General features: G+C 39.6%; 1 protein-coding gene across 3 annotated transcripts in view; it reads right to left on the bottom strand.

Moving 5' to 3' along the window:
- Positions 1-5,589: 5,589 nt before the first annotated feature.
- pls3 (plastin 3 (T isoform)) overlaps positions 5,590-19,902 on the bottom strand; it is a 49,624-nt gene continuing 35,311 nt past the window's right edge. For all 3 annotated transcript variants that reach the window (XM_079838987.1, XM_079838985.1, XM_079838986.1), the window contains exons 9-16: positions 18,199-18,294; positions 15,998-16,193; positions 14,982-15,060; positions 14,041-14,158; positions 13,754-13,887; positions 11,730-11,853; positions 11,496-11,620; positions 5,590-8,042 (exon numbers count right to left, since the gene is read on the bottom strand). In XM_079838987.1, the coding sequence (XP_079695113.1) occupies positions 7,910-8,042; positions 11,496-11,620; positions 11,730-11,853; positions 13,754-13,887; positions 14,041-14,158; positions 14,982-15,060; positions 15,998-16,193; positions 18,199-18,294 (1,005 nt within the window). In that variant the 3' untranslated portion in view covers positions 5,590-7,909. The remainder of the gene's footprint in view (positions 8,043-11,495; positions 11,621-11,729; positions 11,854-13,753; positions 13,888-14,040; positions 14,159-14,981; positions 15,061-15,997; positions 16,194-18,198; positions 18,295-19,902) is intronic.

The raw sequence follows: 19,902 nt of genomic DNA, 5'->3' as shown, positions 1-19,902 counted from the left end.
TGAACTCAAAATTAAGGCAACCAGGTTACTTACTTTTTTAAGTTAAACCAACAATATTTTTTTTACAGTGTGGTAATTGGGAGTTTATTGAGCCAAAATTTGTAGTTAATAGTGAATGTGTTCCCCATACTAAAGTGTTACATATAATCCACAAGACAAAATAATAGCTGAATTTATTAAAATGGCCCTTTATAAAAATGACCCCTTGAATCGTAATACTGTGCGCCATCACCTACGGCCCATGTTGTCCTGAGCAGTTAAACTGAGCACTGTTCCTCAGAAAAATCCTCCATTTCACACATATTATTTGGTTTACCAGCATCTTTTGCATTTTTGAACCCTTTCCAGCATTGACTGTATGTTTTTAAAATGAATCTTTTAATGGTTTTATGATCTTATTTTGCAGATTCTGAAAGGTAAACTTTTGACCACAATTTAGAAACTGAATCGAAAATGGTTTAAACTGTTAAAATTGTAAAGCTTTGTGATCGTGAGATGACTATAAGTGACCTTAAAAATAGAGATCAACTGCATTTGAAGCCTTTCAACCGAACGCATTTCAGGAACTCATCAAGATCTGCTATTTCCACATATTATTTAAATTATTAATTAATACTATTACTTAGAATATGACCATGTAATAGCACACAACAGTACACTGACGATTAAGGAACAGAAGTGTTGTGTTTATTCACTCACCTGCGTGTGTTTTGAGTGGTTTCAGGATTTTGAAGTGATGCCGTGTGTTAATTCTCCATAACTTTGAGGAACTTGCTTCTGAACATCCTTCCTCTCCCGAGCTGTGAAGAGTTTCCCTCTGACTTCAGCGCTGTGATGTTTTATCTGTCCGGTTCATGGATTTGCTGCGTTTGTTCCAGAGAAATCTCCAGTGAAGGGCTGTGTTGTGATTGAAATGAGGCTGAGAGGGCAGATGAGTGTCTGGAGGCAGGGAGGGGGACGTGAGGCACATTACCATACGGCTCTCCAGACATCACACACCTCTCCACCGCCTCCTCACATCTCACTCCATCCCTCAACCTCAATGTCTTTTTCTCAGTCCTCTGTATCTCTAAACTCTGATGTGTTTGTGTGTCCAGCGCAGTTGTGAGATTCAAAGGTGCTCCTGTGGTTTTGTGAGAGTAGAGAGGCTTATTGTTATTCCAGCAGATGCTTGTGCGTTTGAAGTGCACTGATTGCAGCGTTGTGTTTTTGATGCTCAGCCTTTGCTCTGCCGAGCACTTGATTACACACACAAGCACTGTTTGCTGCTGTGTTTCTCAACCATGTCATCAGTGGTTTTACTGCTTCTGTCTGATTGATTCCCTAAACAGGAGAAATGATGACAGATATATATAGACTCAAATACTTTTTTTGTATACATGTGTTTAGTGGAAGGTCTAAAGGCTCATTTTAAGGCACCTGGGTAAGATACAGTCAAAGAGGAGGATGTGCACTACCAGTCAAACATTTTTATGTTTTGAAAGAAGTCTCTTAGGCTCACCATGGCTGTATTTATACAGTAAAAACTGTAATATTGTGAAATATTATTGCAAATTAAAATAAGTGTTTTCTATTTAAATATACACTCACCTAAAGGATTATTAGGAACACCTGTTCAATTTCTCATTAATGCAATGCTTCTCTAATGCTGTCGCCATCTACGAATCGAACATTTGCCAGGAGCTGAGCATGCCCACTAATGTCCGTCGACTCATCCAGCTGCAAGGAAAATTTGCAGCTGGATCTGATTTTTTCCAAAACCACACTTTCAATGTCTGCAGACATGTCATCTATTCGCCTGCTAATTGTATTGTTTGACAGGGGACCTTTGATATTTATTTTGCTGCTTGTGGGCCTAGCATGGTGTTAACGATGGCTTTGCATGCTGGTAAGATTACAGTCTCAGCAATCGTATGGGGGTTTTTCGACTTGGCTACTATTTCAGCCACAAGATAGCGTGCCTTTAAAGCTTTCTCAGACACTTTTGCACTCTTCATCATAATTTCCTCTTGTTTTTCGTGTTGCATTTTCAGTCGAATACAATATCTGCATCCTTGCTCACTAGAGATGGGTGATTTTTTGTCAGATGCCGTTTCAGTTTGCTAGGAACCATTGATTCATTTGACAATTTTCCCCCACATACCAGACACAGAGGAAGAGGACATGATGGATCTCCGATAAAGATGAAGCCATATGACAAGTAATTGTCGCTATACTGTCTTTTCTTCTTCTTACTGCTGCTCTCAGCGGCCCGTTCTGGACTGCTACATGAGGAAGTTGACGGTTCAGAAGCATCTGGAGCTTTTCTTTTAAGAAATCTGTCCATATTCTTTTGCACTACACTCGTCAGACGCTAATTGTGAAGGATAAAACATTTGCATAGCCTACGACCCTACATTACGCATATAGACGTTGACATGCAGACAGGTCAGTGAGGGGGTGGATAATTTTATTTAATTTTTTATATATATATAAATTGTTTTATTCACATTAGAGAAAAAAAGACAAAAACATTTTTTTCACCATGCCGCAGCACCGCGGTTGGGAAACACTGATCTAATCAACCAATCACATGGCAGTTGCTTCAATGCATTTAGGGGTGTGGTCCTGGTCAAGACAATCTCCTGAACTCCAAACTGAATGTCAGAATGGGAAAGAAAGGTGATTTAAGCAATTTTGAGCGTGGCATGGTTGTTGGTGCCAGACGGGGTTACTGGGATTTTCACGCACAACCATTTCTAGGGTTTACAAAGAATGGTGTGAAAAGGGAAAAACATCCAGTATGCCGCAGTCCTTTGGGCAAAAATGCCTTGTTGATGCTAGAGGTCAGAGGAGAATGGGCCGACTGATTCAAGCTGATAGAAGAGCAACTTTGACTGAAATAACCACTCGTTACAACCGAGGTATGCAGCAAAGCATTTGTGAAGCCACAACACGCACAACCTTGAGGCGGATGGGCTACAACAGCAGAAGACCCCACCGGGTACCACTCATCTCCACTACAAAAAGGAAAAAGAGGCTACAATTTGCACAAGCTCACCAAAATTGGACAGTTGAAGACTGGAAAAATGTTGCCTGGTCTGATGAGTCTCGATTTCTGTTGAGACATTCAGATGGTAGAGTCAGAATTTGGCGTAAACAGAATGAGAACATGGATCCATCATGCCTTGTTACCACTGTGCAGGCTGGTGGTGGTGGTGTAATGGTGTGGGGGATGTTTTCTTGGCACACTTTAGGCCCCTTAGTGCCAATTGGGCATTGTTTAAATGCCACGGCCTACCTGAGCATTGTTTCTGACCATGTCCATCCCTTTATGACCACCATGTCCCCATCCTCTGATGGCTACTTCCAGCAGGATAATGCACCGTCACAAAGCTCGAATCATTTCAAATTGGTTTCTTGAACATGACAATGAGTTCACTGAACTAAAATGGCCCCCACAGTCACCAGATCTCAACCCAATAGAGCATCTTTGGGATGTGGTGGAACGGGAGCTTCGTGCCCTGGATGTGCATCCCACAAATCTTCATCAACTGCAAGATGCTCTCCTATCAATATGGGCCAACATTTCTAAAGAATGCTTTCAGCACCTTGTTGAATCAATGCCACGTAGAATTAAGGCAGTTCTGAAGGCGAAAGGGGGTCAAACACAGTATTAGTATGTGTTCCTAATAATCCTTTAGGTGAGTGTACACAGATCAGTCATAACATTATGATAGGAGACATGAATAACACTGATGATCTCTTCATCACCTGTTAGTGGGTGGGATATATTAGGCAGCAAGTGAACATTTAATCCTCAAAGTTTGATGTGTTAGAAGCAGGAAAAATAGGCAAGCGTAAGGATTTGAGCGAGTTTGACAAGGGCCAAATTGTGATGGCTAGACGACTGGGTCAGAGCATCTCCAAAACTGCAGCTCTTGTGGGCTGTTCCCGGTCTGCAGTGGTCAGTGTCTATCAAAAGTGCTCCAAGGAAGGAACAGTGGAGAACCGGTGACAGGATCATGGGTGGCCAAGGCTCATTGATGCACGTGGGGAGTGAAGGCTGGCCCATGTGGTCCGATCAAACAAACGAGCTACTGAAGCTCAAATTGCACAAGTTAATGCTGGTTCTGAAAAAAAGGTGTCAGAATACACAGAGCATCTCAGTTTGTTGTGTATGGGGCGGCACAGCCGCTGACCAGTCAGAGTGCCCATGCTGACCCCTGTCCACCGCCGAAAGGACCAACAGTGGCACGTGAGCATCAGAACTGGACCACGGAGCAATGGAAGAAGGTGGCCTGGCATTGAGACCATGGGATGTACATGAGACCATGTACAGCCTTTCATGGAAACGGTATTCCCTGGTGGCTGTGGCTCTTTCAGCAGATAATGCGCCCTAACACAAATCAAACATGGTCCAGGAATGGTTTGAGGAGCACAACAACGAGTTTGAGGTGTTGACTTGGCCTCCAAATTCCCCAGATCTAAATCCAATCGAACATCTGTGGGATGTGCTGAAGTCCGATCCATGGAGGCCCCACCACGCAATTTACAGGTCATAATGTTATGCCTGATCGGTGTGTTTTATTCATGTGATGCAAAGCTGAATTTTCAGCATCATTACTTCAGTCCTCAGTGTCACATGATCTTTCAGAAATAATTTTATATGCTGATTTGCAATGGATCAAATGGATCCGACGTCACTGGCTAGCACGATACTAGTCTAATGCCAGAAAAGGTTGGCATTTGGAGTGGGGCCTACCTTGTTCAACCATATAGTTTCCATATGGGTAAACCCAGATTGGCTCTCTTTATGGGGACAGGTTGGGTCACTAATGGGAAATGAGTGTATGGGCTCAAAATGAGCAAAACAAATACTCCTAACAGTGCCTTCAAACCCTGCATCCATTGGAATAGACATCACACGGTTTTTGGTTTAAACCAATTATTATTATTATTTTTTAATAATATGAGTACTGTTTGTTCACTGATTGGTCCCTGATCAACCAATTACAATGAATATATGACCCATAACGCCTTCTGCGATCATCACCGGAACTACCGCTACGCCCTACGTCATGGGAATCCACCACAAAACTACATGTGGTAAAAACTACATTACCCATGATGCTGTACAGAAAATTCCACCAATCAGAGCTGCCACAACCAAACCATGCCAAAATAGATGTTTAGCTCCGCCCACTCCCATGAAGCAATGTGAATGATGTAATCGAGTCTCCCTATATGCTCTGAAATACTTACATATTTGTATATGTGCATATTTTGCAATAAACGTAAAATATATTGCTTTTATATAGTCTATACAATTTATATTTCTACATTTTTAATTCAATTATGCGGTTCGCAATGCTCCATGGGCTTGTAGTTCTCTCCCCTTCTTGTACCTTTGTCCCCCTCTTCTCCCCATAACTTTAACACATTAACAAAACCTTTTTTTTAAATGCCTATGGAAGATAAAATACTTCCGGAACCAACGCTCCTGGAAAATTGGGCGGGCACTTTTGCGCTGTATCGTGAAGAATTGTAAAATGTTTCATTTTACATCAGAACTTTACTGTTTTAATTTTTTATATATTCTTTTAAATTGGATGCATCATGTTAATTGACAGTTCGCAAAGACCCGCCCCCTTTAGTTACTGTTGCTATGTCCGACAAGCCATGGCTCTCACACACCACACACACGTTCTCACGTAGAGAAAATACATCGCGGAGCAAAGAGGACACGGACAACACGCCGACAGACAGGACAGAGCAAGTTACTTTTGATATGAAAAAGTCTCAACTTTGAAATGTTGTAATTTTTTTAAAGAAATTTAAACAATAAATCGCGTTTTGTGGCTCTTTAATGTGTGGTGATCGCTGTTGCGCCTCAGTTAAAGCTGCTCGTGAACCGATCATCTCTTCCTTCTAGTTCAATGATAAGCATGAAATAAACATGAATGAACACTAAAAGAAATGTTGTTTCAACCGCGGAAAGACGTCAGTACACACCGTTTTTCCAAGTTCAAGTCCACCGACGTTATTCTACTAACTCTCCTGACTGCTTTGTCGGACAAACCGGCAGATTCGGCGATGTGATTGGTCAGATCGCCTGTCAATCAAACTCGCGGCGAAGGGTTAATTATTGTGTGTTTTACCCCAAATATCATACTTTTTCATATTCTTCCATTATTTACCTTCAACAAAATTGAAAATCATTAACAAGACCTTCGTCTCAAAACATAGACAATACTATAATGCTACTTTAATGTACATCATTAAATATTTAAATTTAAAAACATCAAATATTAGATCAAATTAGCACAGAATCAATTTTGGCAAGGATCAGACTCCACAATCAAATTTCACAATCAAATTTCCACGTGCATCTTGAAAAGAGGATGTTTTGGGAAGTGCTGAGGCAAGTTTGTGCCATCTAGTGGTTTGGAGGGAAATAAAATCAAAAGTACCTTTTACCCCGGTGCACCTTTAGCCCTGTTGTCCCCTACATATATCTTCCATATTTGATCCTTCTCAGGACCAAAAAATGTCTATGCTGTTCGCAATGCTTCATGAGCTTGTAGTTCTCTCCCTTTCTTGAACCAGTGTCCAATTCTTTGTACTTTTTTTGCTTCAAATCAAAGTTTTTAATGTTATGCTTCTCCCCGTAGCTGTCCTATAACACTTTAACTAAAACTTTGTTTAAAATCCCTATAGAAGAAATTAATGGAAAAATATACTTCCGGAACCAACGCTGCTGAAAAATTGGGCGGGCACTTTTGCGCTGTATGTTCATTTTACGTCATAACTTTTTTTATTCTAAAATGACAAACAAACCCATTTTCAATGTGACGTGTCACTGTTTGACCCCTCCGTGTTCACAGGCTTCACATGAGACTTCACATGATACTCCAGTTTTCCTGAGAAACACTACTTCATCTAGAACACAAAACACCGTTTATGGAAAAGGAAAGAATACAGAAGAGTAATGCTATGCACAGTTGCATTTTCTGCTTTATTTTAATGATGTTTTTCAGTTACAGACATTTGGTGTCAGCTGCTTCGGTCCACAGAAAACATGCTGCCGTATGACCAGACACTTCCAGTTTCATTCCCGGCAACACAGTCACTCACCAGCAACCGACCACATGAGACGAGTCAGTTCCTCTGCGTCAGCGTTTATTTCTCATCTTCATATTGAACGTACAAGCTGGTTAATGCTTAAAGCTTTTAAAGACATTTTCTGAGGAGTGTATTGTTTTAAATAAAAAATATAGATCATGCATAGTTCATTCTGTTTGGATGTCTCTTGTACGCAGAAAGCCGTTTTGAGTATACATAAACATAAGACAAATAGTACACAACTATGGAATGTGTTAAAGTGTCCCACTGAAAAGTATCTGGCATATTCCGTAACGTGTATAAAACATAAGGAAAATAAGCGGCCCAATTCAATGATTCAAACACAATCATGTTCTGCATAGAGGCAATACTGCGTCTAGTAAGGCCCGTCGTGACTCGAACCGCCCAAAGCTGTCAAATCGAGACCTACAGCTATCACTCGTACATTCTTCCTTTATCGATTACGTAAATAGAGTATTGCAAAGCAGAGTCCGACACGGTTTAGATCCAACGCAGATATGCTTTAGTCATCTTGCATTTCGTTCCCAATCAAATTTGGTATTAATTTGTCCCTTTCGCAGACGGAATCGTAATTGTTTTGGTCTAAAAGAACCGACCCTCCCTTTCCATAAACCTCAAGCCCATTTCAACTTTTTGTAGTCCTGCCAAACGTAAGCATGATTCTTTAACATCTGTTGCCATTTTTATTGTGGTTGTAATAAATTTACTGAACCAGAAGCCTTTCAACCAGCAAAATGGCTTTTGGGTAGGACATCGGCGCTTGATTGTCCGCGGGGTTCCTGTTTTACGCCCTCTTCATCCCTCGGCCCATTAGACACGCGAACACGGTCATGACCATCTTGGGTTTGACCTCCACTAGATCATCAGGCAGGGCGTAGACACGAGCGCCAATCTTCCTGGCCATGGACACAGCAAACCTGCAAGAGACGCACAAACATAACCGTAAGTACCTTAAATGGGCTATAGGTAAGGATTTTCATATATGAATCGCTTTTTTATTGCCACTGTGTGAACAGCTTGTAACTAAACTTAAAAAACAAGACCTTCCCCGACTTCCTAGGTTGTCTTTGAAAGCCTGTAGACTGATTTGTATGTGAAGGACTCTCAAATCAGAAAGATATCAGGATATGCGCGCTCCTGAGAGCCTCTCTTCCGTTCAATTACACATGAAGCGAATGCTAATACAATGTTCAAGATTAAAAACGAAAGAGCCATTCTGTACTGTAATGCCAATGTTTCATGCAAAGAAAAGGGATTAAATCAAACTGTAGTCTCACACTGTCACATCTATATGGTCTCAAATATACTTTATAGGGATGGAACCATTACCGGTTTCACGATAAACCATGGTAGAATGTACTGACGGTTAGTAAAAATGTAATTATCATTAAAATTGATTATCACAATTTAAAAAAATCTCGGTAAATCCTTTCCAGTCAGCGTCATTATGGCGCAGGAGCAGCTTGTGGCGCTGTTTTTTGAATGAGAAAAAATGGCAGAAGGCAGTGACCACGCCGGGAGATTGTTCAGCCTTCTAAAAGGATCAAATCTGAAGTGTGGTCATATTTTGGCTTTTACAAAAGTCCTGAGGGAAACTTAATCGAACATGGTCACCCTGTCTGCATGTTCTGCCAGAAGAAAGTCGTTGCAATAGAGGGAAACACTTCAAATCTGCAAACGCAAGGCAAGTGGACTTTGACCTTGATACTAAAACTACATCTGGGAAATAATAATGTGAAGCTTGAGCCAAAGTCGAACAAACAAGTTCAGACAAGAAATTTAAGGGATAATAATGTATATTCATTGTACACTTATTACACAGATTTTCTTTACCACATAAATAATTACGGGGACATATTGAATTGAGATTAATCTTTTAAATCGTACCCGTTATACAGTGTACAAAACAATCGTCCAGACAAGATGATCACAACAAGTTATAGTAATAATTATAGTAGTATTAATAGTAAAGTCCTCTGATTTCATTTTCAATACAATCAAAAACAGAGACGCAAGTTGCATTTGAATGAAACGAGAGCGCGCATGCTACGTGGATGTGCGCTGTTTAAATGTGTTGCTATTGACGACAGTCATTATAAGGAAGGAAATCCCACAGAACAAAATCTTCCTTAAAGTGCACAGAGCTGCTTGTTTTACTTGTTTGCTGCTTTTCAAATATAAAACTTGTTGAAATGGTTTCAGTGTGTGCATCTGTTCTTTTTGAACAAAACCGTGATAATACTGATAATCTTGATAATTTGGGTCACTATAATCGTGATGTGACATTTTGATACCGTTCCATCCCTAATACTTTATAATCAAACTATCATAACAGTCTACTTTTAATGAGCTCATCAGTCGACATGTCAGTGAATTCTAGAGCTGGTGCAAACACATCCACATCACTACGATCAGATGCTTTCTGAACTGCTGTTTTCTCACCGCTGGCATTGTTGTGCGTTTATGTTGTTATTGAGAGGAAAGCACAGCACATATTTACATCTAAACGTCACTCTCAGCATCGTGGACGGCGTCGGGATGTTTGTTAACAGTTAATCGCTGCAAAGGTATTTCCAACTTCTTTTTACGTGTACACAAAGGATGAAAAAGAGCTTCGCCGCGAGTATATCAGGGCTTTAAATCACATTCAGTCTCCTGTATGTTATTTTTCCGAGCACAAGCAATAGAGACAGAGCACATTTAGGCCACGCCCACACCGGGGGGGAAACAATCCAACGCTCTCCATTGACTTTGTATTGCGTGAGGCTGCCTCCTTGTCATTTCTGACTTATAACAAAAATCAGAACAATGTCTAAAAGCTGATATGTGACAAAGTGTACAGCAAACAAGCTCAAAAAACACAGAACTAAGTTTTTATAAGCTGTACAAAAAACAAGCTGTCCAGAAAAGACTTGAAGCTTCAGCAGGAAGAATGGGTAAATTTTAGGATCCTGACACTCAGTATGCCTGTGTGTGCAGTAAACATTTTGTCACTGTTAAGTCAAATATCCAAATGTCAGTTTAATAGATTATATTTCCTGTCCTCTAGTGGGTGTAGTTCTCAGTGTAATATAACATGTTGCACTCTGTCTCAATTGCCTATATCCACTTTTGTGTCCTTAAACGCTTGTTTTTTGGGGCAAAAGCTTATAAAAACTTCTGTGTTTTTGGTTCTGGGATTTTGAGCTTGTTTGCTGTACACCTTGTCACATATCAGCTTTTAGACATTGTTCTGTTTTTTGTTACAAGTCAGAAATGACAAAGCGGCCGCTTCACGCAATACAAAGTCAATGGAGACGGTTTGATTCGCAGAATCATCATTTATTATTCGCAGAATACGAGAGAATACTTTTTGTGTGCGAAAACAAACAAAAATAACGACTTTTTTCAACAATTTCAGTCTAGCCTGTGTCAGTCTCTTATGTTGCAGATCCCGCACATGTGTCGTGCTTGAAAGTGTTAATTAAAAATCTGTCTATGGAGAGGACAGAAAGATCTCGGATTTCATCAAAAATATCTTCATTTGTGTACTGAAGATGAACGAAGGTCTTACAGGTTTGGAACGACATGAGGGTGAGGAATTAATGACAGAATTTACATTTTTTGATTAACTATCCCTTTAACTGGAAACACGCTAGGAGTTTCAAAGTCGTCATCTGATTGGGTGAATTGATACAGTATGTCCGGAAGAGGTGTGTGTCGCATTCTTTAACTGTCTGCCTGGGAACAAAGCTATTGTGACGGCAAACTCCCTCGTGGAAGAAGAACGCCGTCGGGTTCACAACTGTGACAATGAGCGCTTAACACGATCAACTAAACACTGGATTTTCAAAAGAATGTGAAGTTCGCGGCTCCATTGTTGCAGTAAACTTGCACAACGGTCTTGAATTAATCCTTTATAAGATGCACGGCAGTCTATTATTGACGACTTTTACATTTTCATGCCCATAAACATGACGCAGAACAAAACAAACTGTGATTGGTTGCGTTACATGTCAGTCAAACATCATCTTGGGCGATCCTTGACCAATGAAAGCTGCGATAGAGTCCAGACCTTCTCCCGTCAGTCTATGTGAGACTATACGTTTCTCTGTCAGCACGATCAACGGCAGCAGTCAGGTGGTACATCTAGAGCTCTGCAAGTTGTTTATGTTCATTATTATTGTAATGTTATGTGTTTTTGAGACATGAGGTAGTTTAACGCCGTCTCTCGTGACGCTTTCAGACTCTGCTCTGGCTGTTCATGTGTTTTGGAGGAGGCGTGGCTTTGGAGACGCTCTTAAGGGAGGTGGTGCTTTCAAAGCTAGCCTCTCCGAGATGGCCTACCCTACCCTTTGTGTTATCTAATGAGCGCTCTTTTGAAATCTTACTTTGCATTGTCCAGTTTGTCTGCGTCGCTAAGGCTTCCTCTCTTCACGAGGTCGTATTTGACGCAGCCGGGCTGGATGGCATCAATCAGGTCCAGCACTGCCAGACTGGAGCTGATCTCTCTGTCCTGTAGTTGAGAACAACACACTTACTTCTGACCTTCAACCAACACCAGTAGGCACAGGAAATACTGGCTTCTATATATTTGTTCGTTGGATAGATGAAGGGTTGTGTACCTTGAAACTCGAAATTTTGGTTGATTTTCCTGCGTCCGACAAAGTCTTGTTAACCCAGTTGACGATGATGTCATCGTTGACCTTCTGCCCGTCACCCAGGCCCTCCAGTACATTCAGAGTGTATCTGGAAGAGGACACAGCAAACACTCATCAACATGACATTCACACCAAAATACTCAAGCTTTATATACATATACATGCTCTGAAAATATAAATAAAATAAATAATTAAATTAAATTAAATATAGAAATAAAGGTCAATGTCAATTTATTTATATAGCACATTTAAAAATTAAAAAATAAAAACAACCGTTGTTCACTTTTAGATGTTTATGATCAAATTAGCTTTTAAATATTAACGCTGGTATGTTTGTTTATAAATAAAATATGAACATAACAGTTTTATAATAAGGTTAAATTTGTTAACATTCAAGACCTTATAATGAAAAAAAAATAGCATTTATTGATCAAGGTTATTGTCCATTTAATAATATGCTATTTTGCATTATCATATAAACTACTGTTCAAAAGTTTGGGGATCTCAATGCTACATTTATTTGATCAAACATACAGTAAAAACAGTAATATTGCGAAATACTTTTCCATTTACTATATATATATATATATATATTGTGACTATATGTTCAAATGTAATTTATTCCTGTATATTTTCAGCATTACTACTCCTGTCTTCAGTGTCTCATGATCCTTCAGAAATCATTCTAATATGATGATTTGCTGCTCAAGAAATATTTATGACTTATGATTTCATATTTGTGTGGAAACGGAGATATATTTAATTTTTCAGGATTAATTTGAATTTGATTTGATGAATAGAGCGCTCAAAAGCACAGCATTTATTTGAAATCGAATCTTTTGTAAAATTATTTTCTCTTTACTGTCACTTTTGATCCATTTAATACTTCCTTGCTGATGTTTACAACATTTATTATTCATTACATTAGTTCAAAAGTTAGTAGAAAAGTTAGTTCATGCATTCATGACCTCGAGATTAGATTACTGTAATGCTTTATTAGCTGGTTGTCCTGCATCCTCAATAAACAAACTACAGTTAGTCCAAAACGCAGCTGCTAGAGTTCTTACTAGGTCAAGAAAATATGATCATATAACACCAATTTTATCATCTCTACACTGGTTACCTGTGAAGTTCCGTATCAATTACAAAGTATTGCTACTGACCTATAAAGCCCTAAATGGTTTAGCTCCAGTGTATCTAACGGATCTTCTATCGCCCTACAATCCATCGCGCTCTTTAAGATCACTAAACTCTAGGCTTCTGGTCATTCCTAGGATATCTAAGTCCACTAAAGGAGGGAGGGCTTTTTCACATTTAGCTACTAAACTCTGGAATAGTCTTCCTGATATTGTTCGAGGTTCAGACTCGCTGTCCCAGTTTAAAACTAGATTAAAGACGTATCTCTTTAGCCAAGCATTCACATTATAATTATCTTTTTATACTACAGTTAAATCGGATCAAAAGCATTAATATAATATTCTGAACAGCAGCTACGCTAATCATTTCCCATCTGCTTTTCTGTTGTCATCTCGGGACACTAGTCCCGAGGTAAATAGTTCATCAGCTCCAGTTTGTATCAGCCTCTCATGGAGACTTCGGATGCCCCGACACCTGTGATGAGACGACTCCACGCCTGTGAAGAGACGACTCAACGCCAGCGTTGTTATGGCCTAAATTAATACACGATTGATTAACTTTTTCGAACATTATTCTTTAACATTGTCTTTCTAACATTTTTACTGTACATCTATGAAATGCACTTTCTGTAAAGCTGCTTTGAAACAATGTGTATTGTGAAAAGCGCTATACAAATAAATTTGAATTGAATTGAATTGAATTACATATGGATATTCACTATGCAAAATGTATGCTTTACTACAGTGGGCTTTCTATTTGTTTAGTAACAACACTGTGAATGTTAATTTGATATTTTTTAGCTCATAGGATACATCTGTCAACTCTGTCAATGCTAATAGTTTTTGTTTTACCTCCTCATGAGCTGCCAGACCAGGGCGAGAGTGAGAGTCGGGTTCCCATCATTCAAGTCTTGCCCCCCGATGCCCACCAGTGAGAAATTGGCTTTGGTCTTCCCCAGTTCCACAGCGTAGTTACAGTTCTCCAGCTGAACACACACACACACAAACGTAAAAATTGAGGACAAAGGGGCACTTTATCCAATCAGAAAACTGTCACTCATTTTTGCAGGTTTGGATTGGCTAGCGCCTCCTCAGAGGGCGGGGTTTTGGATAAAATGTAATGCGTGTAGAATGAAAACCTTTTTCATGTTGGCTCCTAGTTTGGGATATGGAGGCTTGTTGACTTTGTTGTTCCAGTCGACAGGAACCTTGATCTTCTCGTAGAGTTGGAGGATGACCAGAGCATCCTGGAGGTCACTGAGACGATAGGGAAAGGTCAATGTAACACTCAAGTGTACAATATAAATGAGATGTCATTCATATGATTACTTGGGCCTAGTAAGACTTATTAGCTGGTTCAGGTGTGTTTATTTGGGGCTGGAGCTAAACTCTGCAGGACCAGGTTTGGAGACCCCTGCTGTAGAAGCTCAACAGAGCCGTATGTACAGGACATCAGTACTGACTGGGTCTCTTCTCTAATCGTCCCTCCCGAACATTTGGTCTCGTTTTTATTCATTGACGAAAATGACAATGTCAAATGTCATCCAAAACTGTTTTTTAATTTAGATATCGTCTCATTTCCGTCAGTGAAATAAGGTTGTTGACGAAAATTATGACAAAAATTATTCGTCAACGAAATTAAAACTGGACCCAGTGAAATCACAAAATAAAGTGTTCCTGCTCTTGATTTACATTCACTGATGAACACATTTGGTTTTAATGAGGGAAAAACCTATAACCTCTGACATGCTTAACAAAAGTTCTACCACCAGAGCATTAGTGCACACTAACTTTTATAGCAGATTTGTGTTTAATCTGTGATATACAGTTTAAACTATTGCATTAAAAATGTTTCTATGAATTCCATGTCAATAAAGTAAACTCAATGTACTATTGAAATTGATTTCTTGATATCATAGTGTTATTTTTTGCTTGTTTTGCCAAGTTTAGTGAAAATGCAGATATCAGATATGGGTCACTTTTAAAAGATGATATAGAAAAATCGGATATAGTCCAATAATCAGAATTTTTGCATCAAGACCTGCAGTGTAAATGCGGCTTAAGAGAGCTTGTGATTTACCCGTATAAGTGATTGACATGAGGGTTGACGCCCAGAGAATTCATCCAGTTTCTGAAAGTCCTCTCCTCTCTGGTCTCTCCTACGGAAATCAAACAAAAGCAGGAGTTGATCACTTAGTTTAATGCCACTTAGTTTATAATAAGGTAATTCAACCATAATCCATTATATAACATTAGATAGCTAATAAAAATACAACTGATTATTGTTCATTCAAGTCAGCTCAGGTTAAATAACATTAACAGGTGCAACTTTTTGATTTTAATAATGTATTGGTAAATGTTGAAATTAACATTAACAGAGTTTTTCATTCATGTTAATATATTGTGATTAACTAATTTTAACAAATTGAATCTTGCAGTAAATTGTTACCAATATTTCTGACAACCTTATTAATAATAATAAGCAAATAGCACTAATAATCTGTACATAAATAACCATACATTCAAATGATATGGACCACATTATGTACGCATGATGATTTTTGTAATCCCTAAACCCTGGTTTCACAGACAGAGCTTAAATTAAACCAGGATTAGGCCATTTAAGTAGCTTTTAGGGAAAAAAAACATTACTGGTTTGCAACTTAAGACTAAACAATGGCATTAATATATACGCCAATGCAAGTTGCTTTCAGGTAAAACGTCTCAAACATGCATTTTAGTCTGGGACTAGCTTAAACCAAGTCTGTGAATTGAGGATTAGCTCTGACTGCAGATGTTTTCTGCCACAAGAGGGCGCAGGCTTCAACAAAAGGGCGTAAACTGCAGGAGCCCCAGGAAATGAGCCAAACAGTCCCTCCTTTTGAATCTCTGGCTGACGCGCTTCACCAGTTTCCACCAAAAAAAAAATCCTGAATGTCCCATTTGTGATGCCATCATCATGTGTATTTTTAGAAGCAAGTGTTTGGAGGCGGTGTCAGCCATTTTCATGAGTCATTACGTGGCGCGTGTGTTTAGCAAATGCTAACGTGGTGAAAGGAGACAGGAAAGAGGGACAATTAAGAGCAAAATACCCACCCTCCAGAAGGCCCCAGTTGATGTCTTGATTCACGGGTTTGGTCAGCGCTGGGTACTTGTTGAAGAGATTGGCCACAAAGGCCAAGTTGAGTTTAGGGTTGCCAGACACGACGTCAGTAGACGTGACGAACTGTCTGCAGCCCAGCCTGTCTGCCTGCAGCAGCATACACTCGGCTCTCTTCAGGTCGTCCTTCTCCTGCAGGACACACACCAGTTAAAACAGCACTCACTGCCAGACAGAATTCAGAGCATTCAGCACGGCTGATAAATTGACTATTGTTTCTCTCTCTGCTTCGGTGGGCCGAATTTGCTTAAGCCACAGATGCAAAACATTCTCCTTTTCTGTCCCATGGGTCATTGAGAAAATAAGACAACTCAAATCAAACCGAATATAAACAGAACAGAGTTAGCTCTCTTCCGCCGGAACCAGACTCGCTTACGGCCGTTACCAGATGCCAGTGATTATGGTTTATAAAGTTATAAATATGGATATTTTTCTTACACAAACGCATTAATAATTTTTAGTGTAGGTTCTTTTTTGCAATTTAGAGCAAATACACTAGCATTCAATAGTTCAGGATCAGCATGTATGCATGTAAACCAATCAGGCATAACATTATGACCACCTTCCTAATATTGTGTTGGTCCCCCTTTTGCTGCCAAAACAGCCCTGACGCGTCGATGCATGGACTCCACTAGACCCCTGAAGGTGTGCTGTGGTATCTGGCACCAAGATTTTAGCAGCAGATCCTTTAAGTCCTGTAAGTTGCGAGGTGGGGCCTCCATGGATCGGAATAATTTTTTCAGCACATCCCACAGATGCTCGATTGGATACATACACAACAAACTGATGCTCTGTGTATTCTGACACCTTTCTATCAGAACCAGCATTAACTTCTTGAGCAATTTGAGCTCCAGTAGCTCGTCTATTTGATCGGACCACACGGGCCAGCCTTCGCTCCCCACGTGCATCAATGAGCCTTGGCTGCCCATGACCCTGTGGCCGGTTCACCACTGTTTCTTCCTTGGAGCACTTTTGATAGACACTGACCACTGCAGACCGGGAACACCCCACAAGAGCTGCAGTTTTGGAGATGCTCTGACCCAGTCGTCTAGCCATCACAATTTGGCCCATGTCAAAATATAATCATGTGTTATTCACTTCACCGGTCATAATGTTATGCCTGACCAGTGTATATGTACACACACATATATTATTTAAACACAAACTTTTATGTTAAATGCGATTAATCATGAATAATAGATTTGACAGCACTAGCATATACATTTCAACCCATATACTGAATATTGTCAAAAGCATATCACGTTTATTAATTTTTTTGCCATCTTGCCCAGTCTTTCTTAGAAAGGGACTGCATAAGTCAACAGAACAGACCTTAATGCCGTCCACTAGGGCTTGAAAAGAGTGTCAGACACTGAAAGGAAACATTCTGTATTATCTGGGACTCGAAGGCAGCAGAAAGCTGAAACACTGGCTGATGTTGACGGTGAAACGACCCTGAGCGTGTCCCGGCCACAGCCGTCTCATTCAGCACACAGTCAATCACAGTGTGTGGGGTTAAACACACTCACAGGAGTCACAGCTCTGCCTGTTTAGACGCAACATTGTTACTGTCCTGAACCCAAGCAATGAATGACTTGAATTATGGCACATTGGGGGTGGAATCTGGCATCCGCGGCGGCTGCTCTCGTGTTGTGACTGCTACGACAGACTGGAACACAATGTGCGATAAACAGTGGCTTTTTGCAGATTTCCCTAATGGAAGTCACCATCGTAAAAAAACACATCCTTCTTAGAATTTGCGGTTCTTCATTTTGGCAATGATTATAAGAATCAATCCCAGGTTTGGATAAACTTTCACCATCCCATGCCAAGTTTAAACCCCCAGAGAAACGCTCGTGTTTGATCGGCTGATGCTTGATAACCGCTCTCCATAAAGCAGGAAGCTACCGGTCAAATCTGAGATGAGCCGCCCCTGTCCTCCTGCTGCTCCTGTGAATGAAGCTTTGATGTTTTTACATAAGCCACCCTCCTCTACTGAGAGCAGCACACTACCGGATGCATCGTAAGAGCCATTCAATAACAACTAATGGGTTGGTCTCCCATTTGCGTACTGGTTTGTGATACAGAAATGCCTAATGATAGATGTGCACTTTAAAAGTGTATAATGTGAACTCACGCTGAAGCCTGACATGTCAATGTCGATGTGACTTTCGCCCTCCTTCTGACCTTTAGGAGCGATCTGGTTGAGCAGGTGGAAATAAGCCCTCGAGTCCTGCAGATTCATGAGAGAGAACAGGAAAAATTAATATTTCAGTGAAACGTGAAGCGTAAAGTCACATCAGCAAGATTGTATTTATGAGCTGAGAGCACATGAACGTCATAATGGTGTCCTTACTAGAGACTCTCAGACAAACACCATTACGACAGAAAACACTTCAAAATAATCAGTATCAGTCATAAAAATCAATCTCTACAGAATACTGGTGTGACATGGAACAGATTATTAAACCTTTAGAAAAAGAAAAAAAGTGCATACGTGCATTTTGTTGAGTTGAGTATCATATTTGATTCATCAGGTTTCATGGCTCATATGGACTGATATAGTGAGAATATGAAGCTCACACTCAAGGAGGAAAACATACCTCAGTTTTATTTGCACAAACTGAGGAAAATATGCAATTTGGTGCAGATGCTGATACTTATATGGACAAAAAAGTAATAAGATGAAGTTCTAACTGTAATGTAAATCAATGAGATCTTCATAACAGTATAGCAGATACTTACATAAAATGCATATACATATCAGTCGTCACTATATATGCTAATAATATCTTAGTAAGATGACATTTAAATGCTTAGTTTTATGATCAAAGTTCTGTAGTTTTAAAACATATAATGCCATGCAATACAATGACGATTGAGAGATGAACTAATAAACCTATCAAAAGCCTGATGATCATATTTGATGCTCATGATGTTTCCAAAAAAATTATGTATGATGATGAGTTGTGTCAGTCCACAAAGTGTTCATCTTGAAATATTACTATTACTATAAATATTATATTTACTTTATAAAAATCAGCACAGATTTCACCGCAAACAGACACTTGAACCATGAGCTGATGGTGGACGTTTGCGCAATTATGCTAAAAAAGTATAAAAAGTATTGATCTGACGACAGAAGGAATGGAGTACATCCTTTTCCGCTAAAATGTGATAATTTAGAGGCTGTGTCAAATATCATACAGTCAGATTTATAGAGAAAATGAATCATGGCAGAAGCTGGTATTGATCATATTGAGAATATTGGTGGTACAACTTAGTTTCAATACATTTTTGTGAACAGAATAACAATAAAGCCTGTCAAAAAATACCATTAGGCGACAGACTTGTGCAACTGCAATACTATAATGGTCCAACGCATCCATTTTGTTCTGTCCAAAATAGAAACTTGGACATTTTTGGAAACATTTTGGAAATTTACCATAAATGTTCAGCCCCTTTGCAACTCTTTGCAAGGGCTTGAAGGCATCAAAAGATATTTACACTGTGAATTATATCACTAATGTGAGACACAATCCAGAGAAATTTGTAAAAAATATATGAAACAGACAATCATGCGTGAATTCCTGAGAACATGACAGTGGTAGACGTAAATGAACGAGCAAACAAAACAACAAAATAGGCATAACTGATCTCCAATACATTCGGAAAAGTACCTTTACACACTTTGAAAAATCTGTTAACTGCAGCACAGAGGGAGATAGAGAGAGATATATGAGTTCAATCATTCACCGATCCACAGTTTTTCATCTTTACCTTCATCACCAATACTTTTTCATGAAAATAAATGACATCCCATGAGTCAAGAGGGCAATCA

This window comes from Gobio gobio (assembly GCF_949357685.1).
Source record: "Gobio gobio genome assembly, chromosome: 16".
Taxonomy (NCBI): domain Eukaryota; kingdom Metazoa; phylum Chordata; class Actinopteri; order Cypriniformes; family Gobionidae; genus Gobio; species Gobio gobio.
Note: the sequence above shows the minus strand (reverse complement) of the source record. Positions and strands in the feature narration are given on the sequence as shown.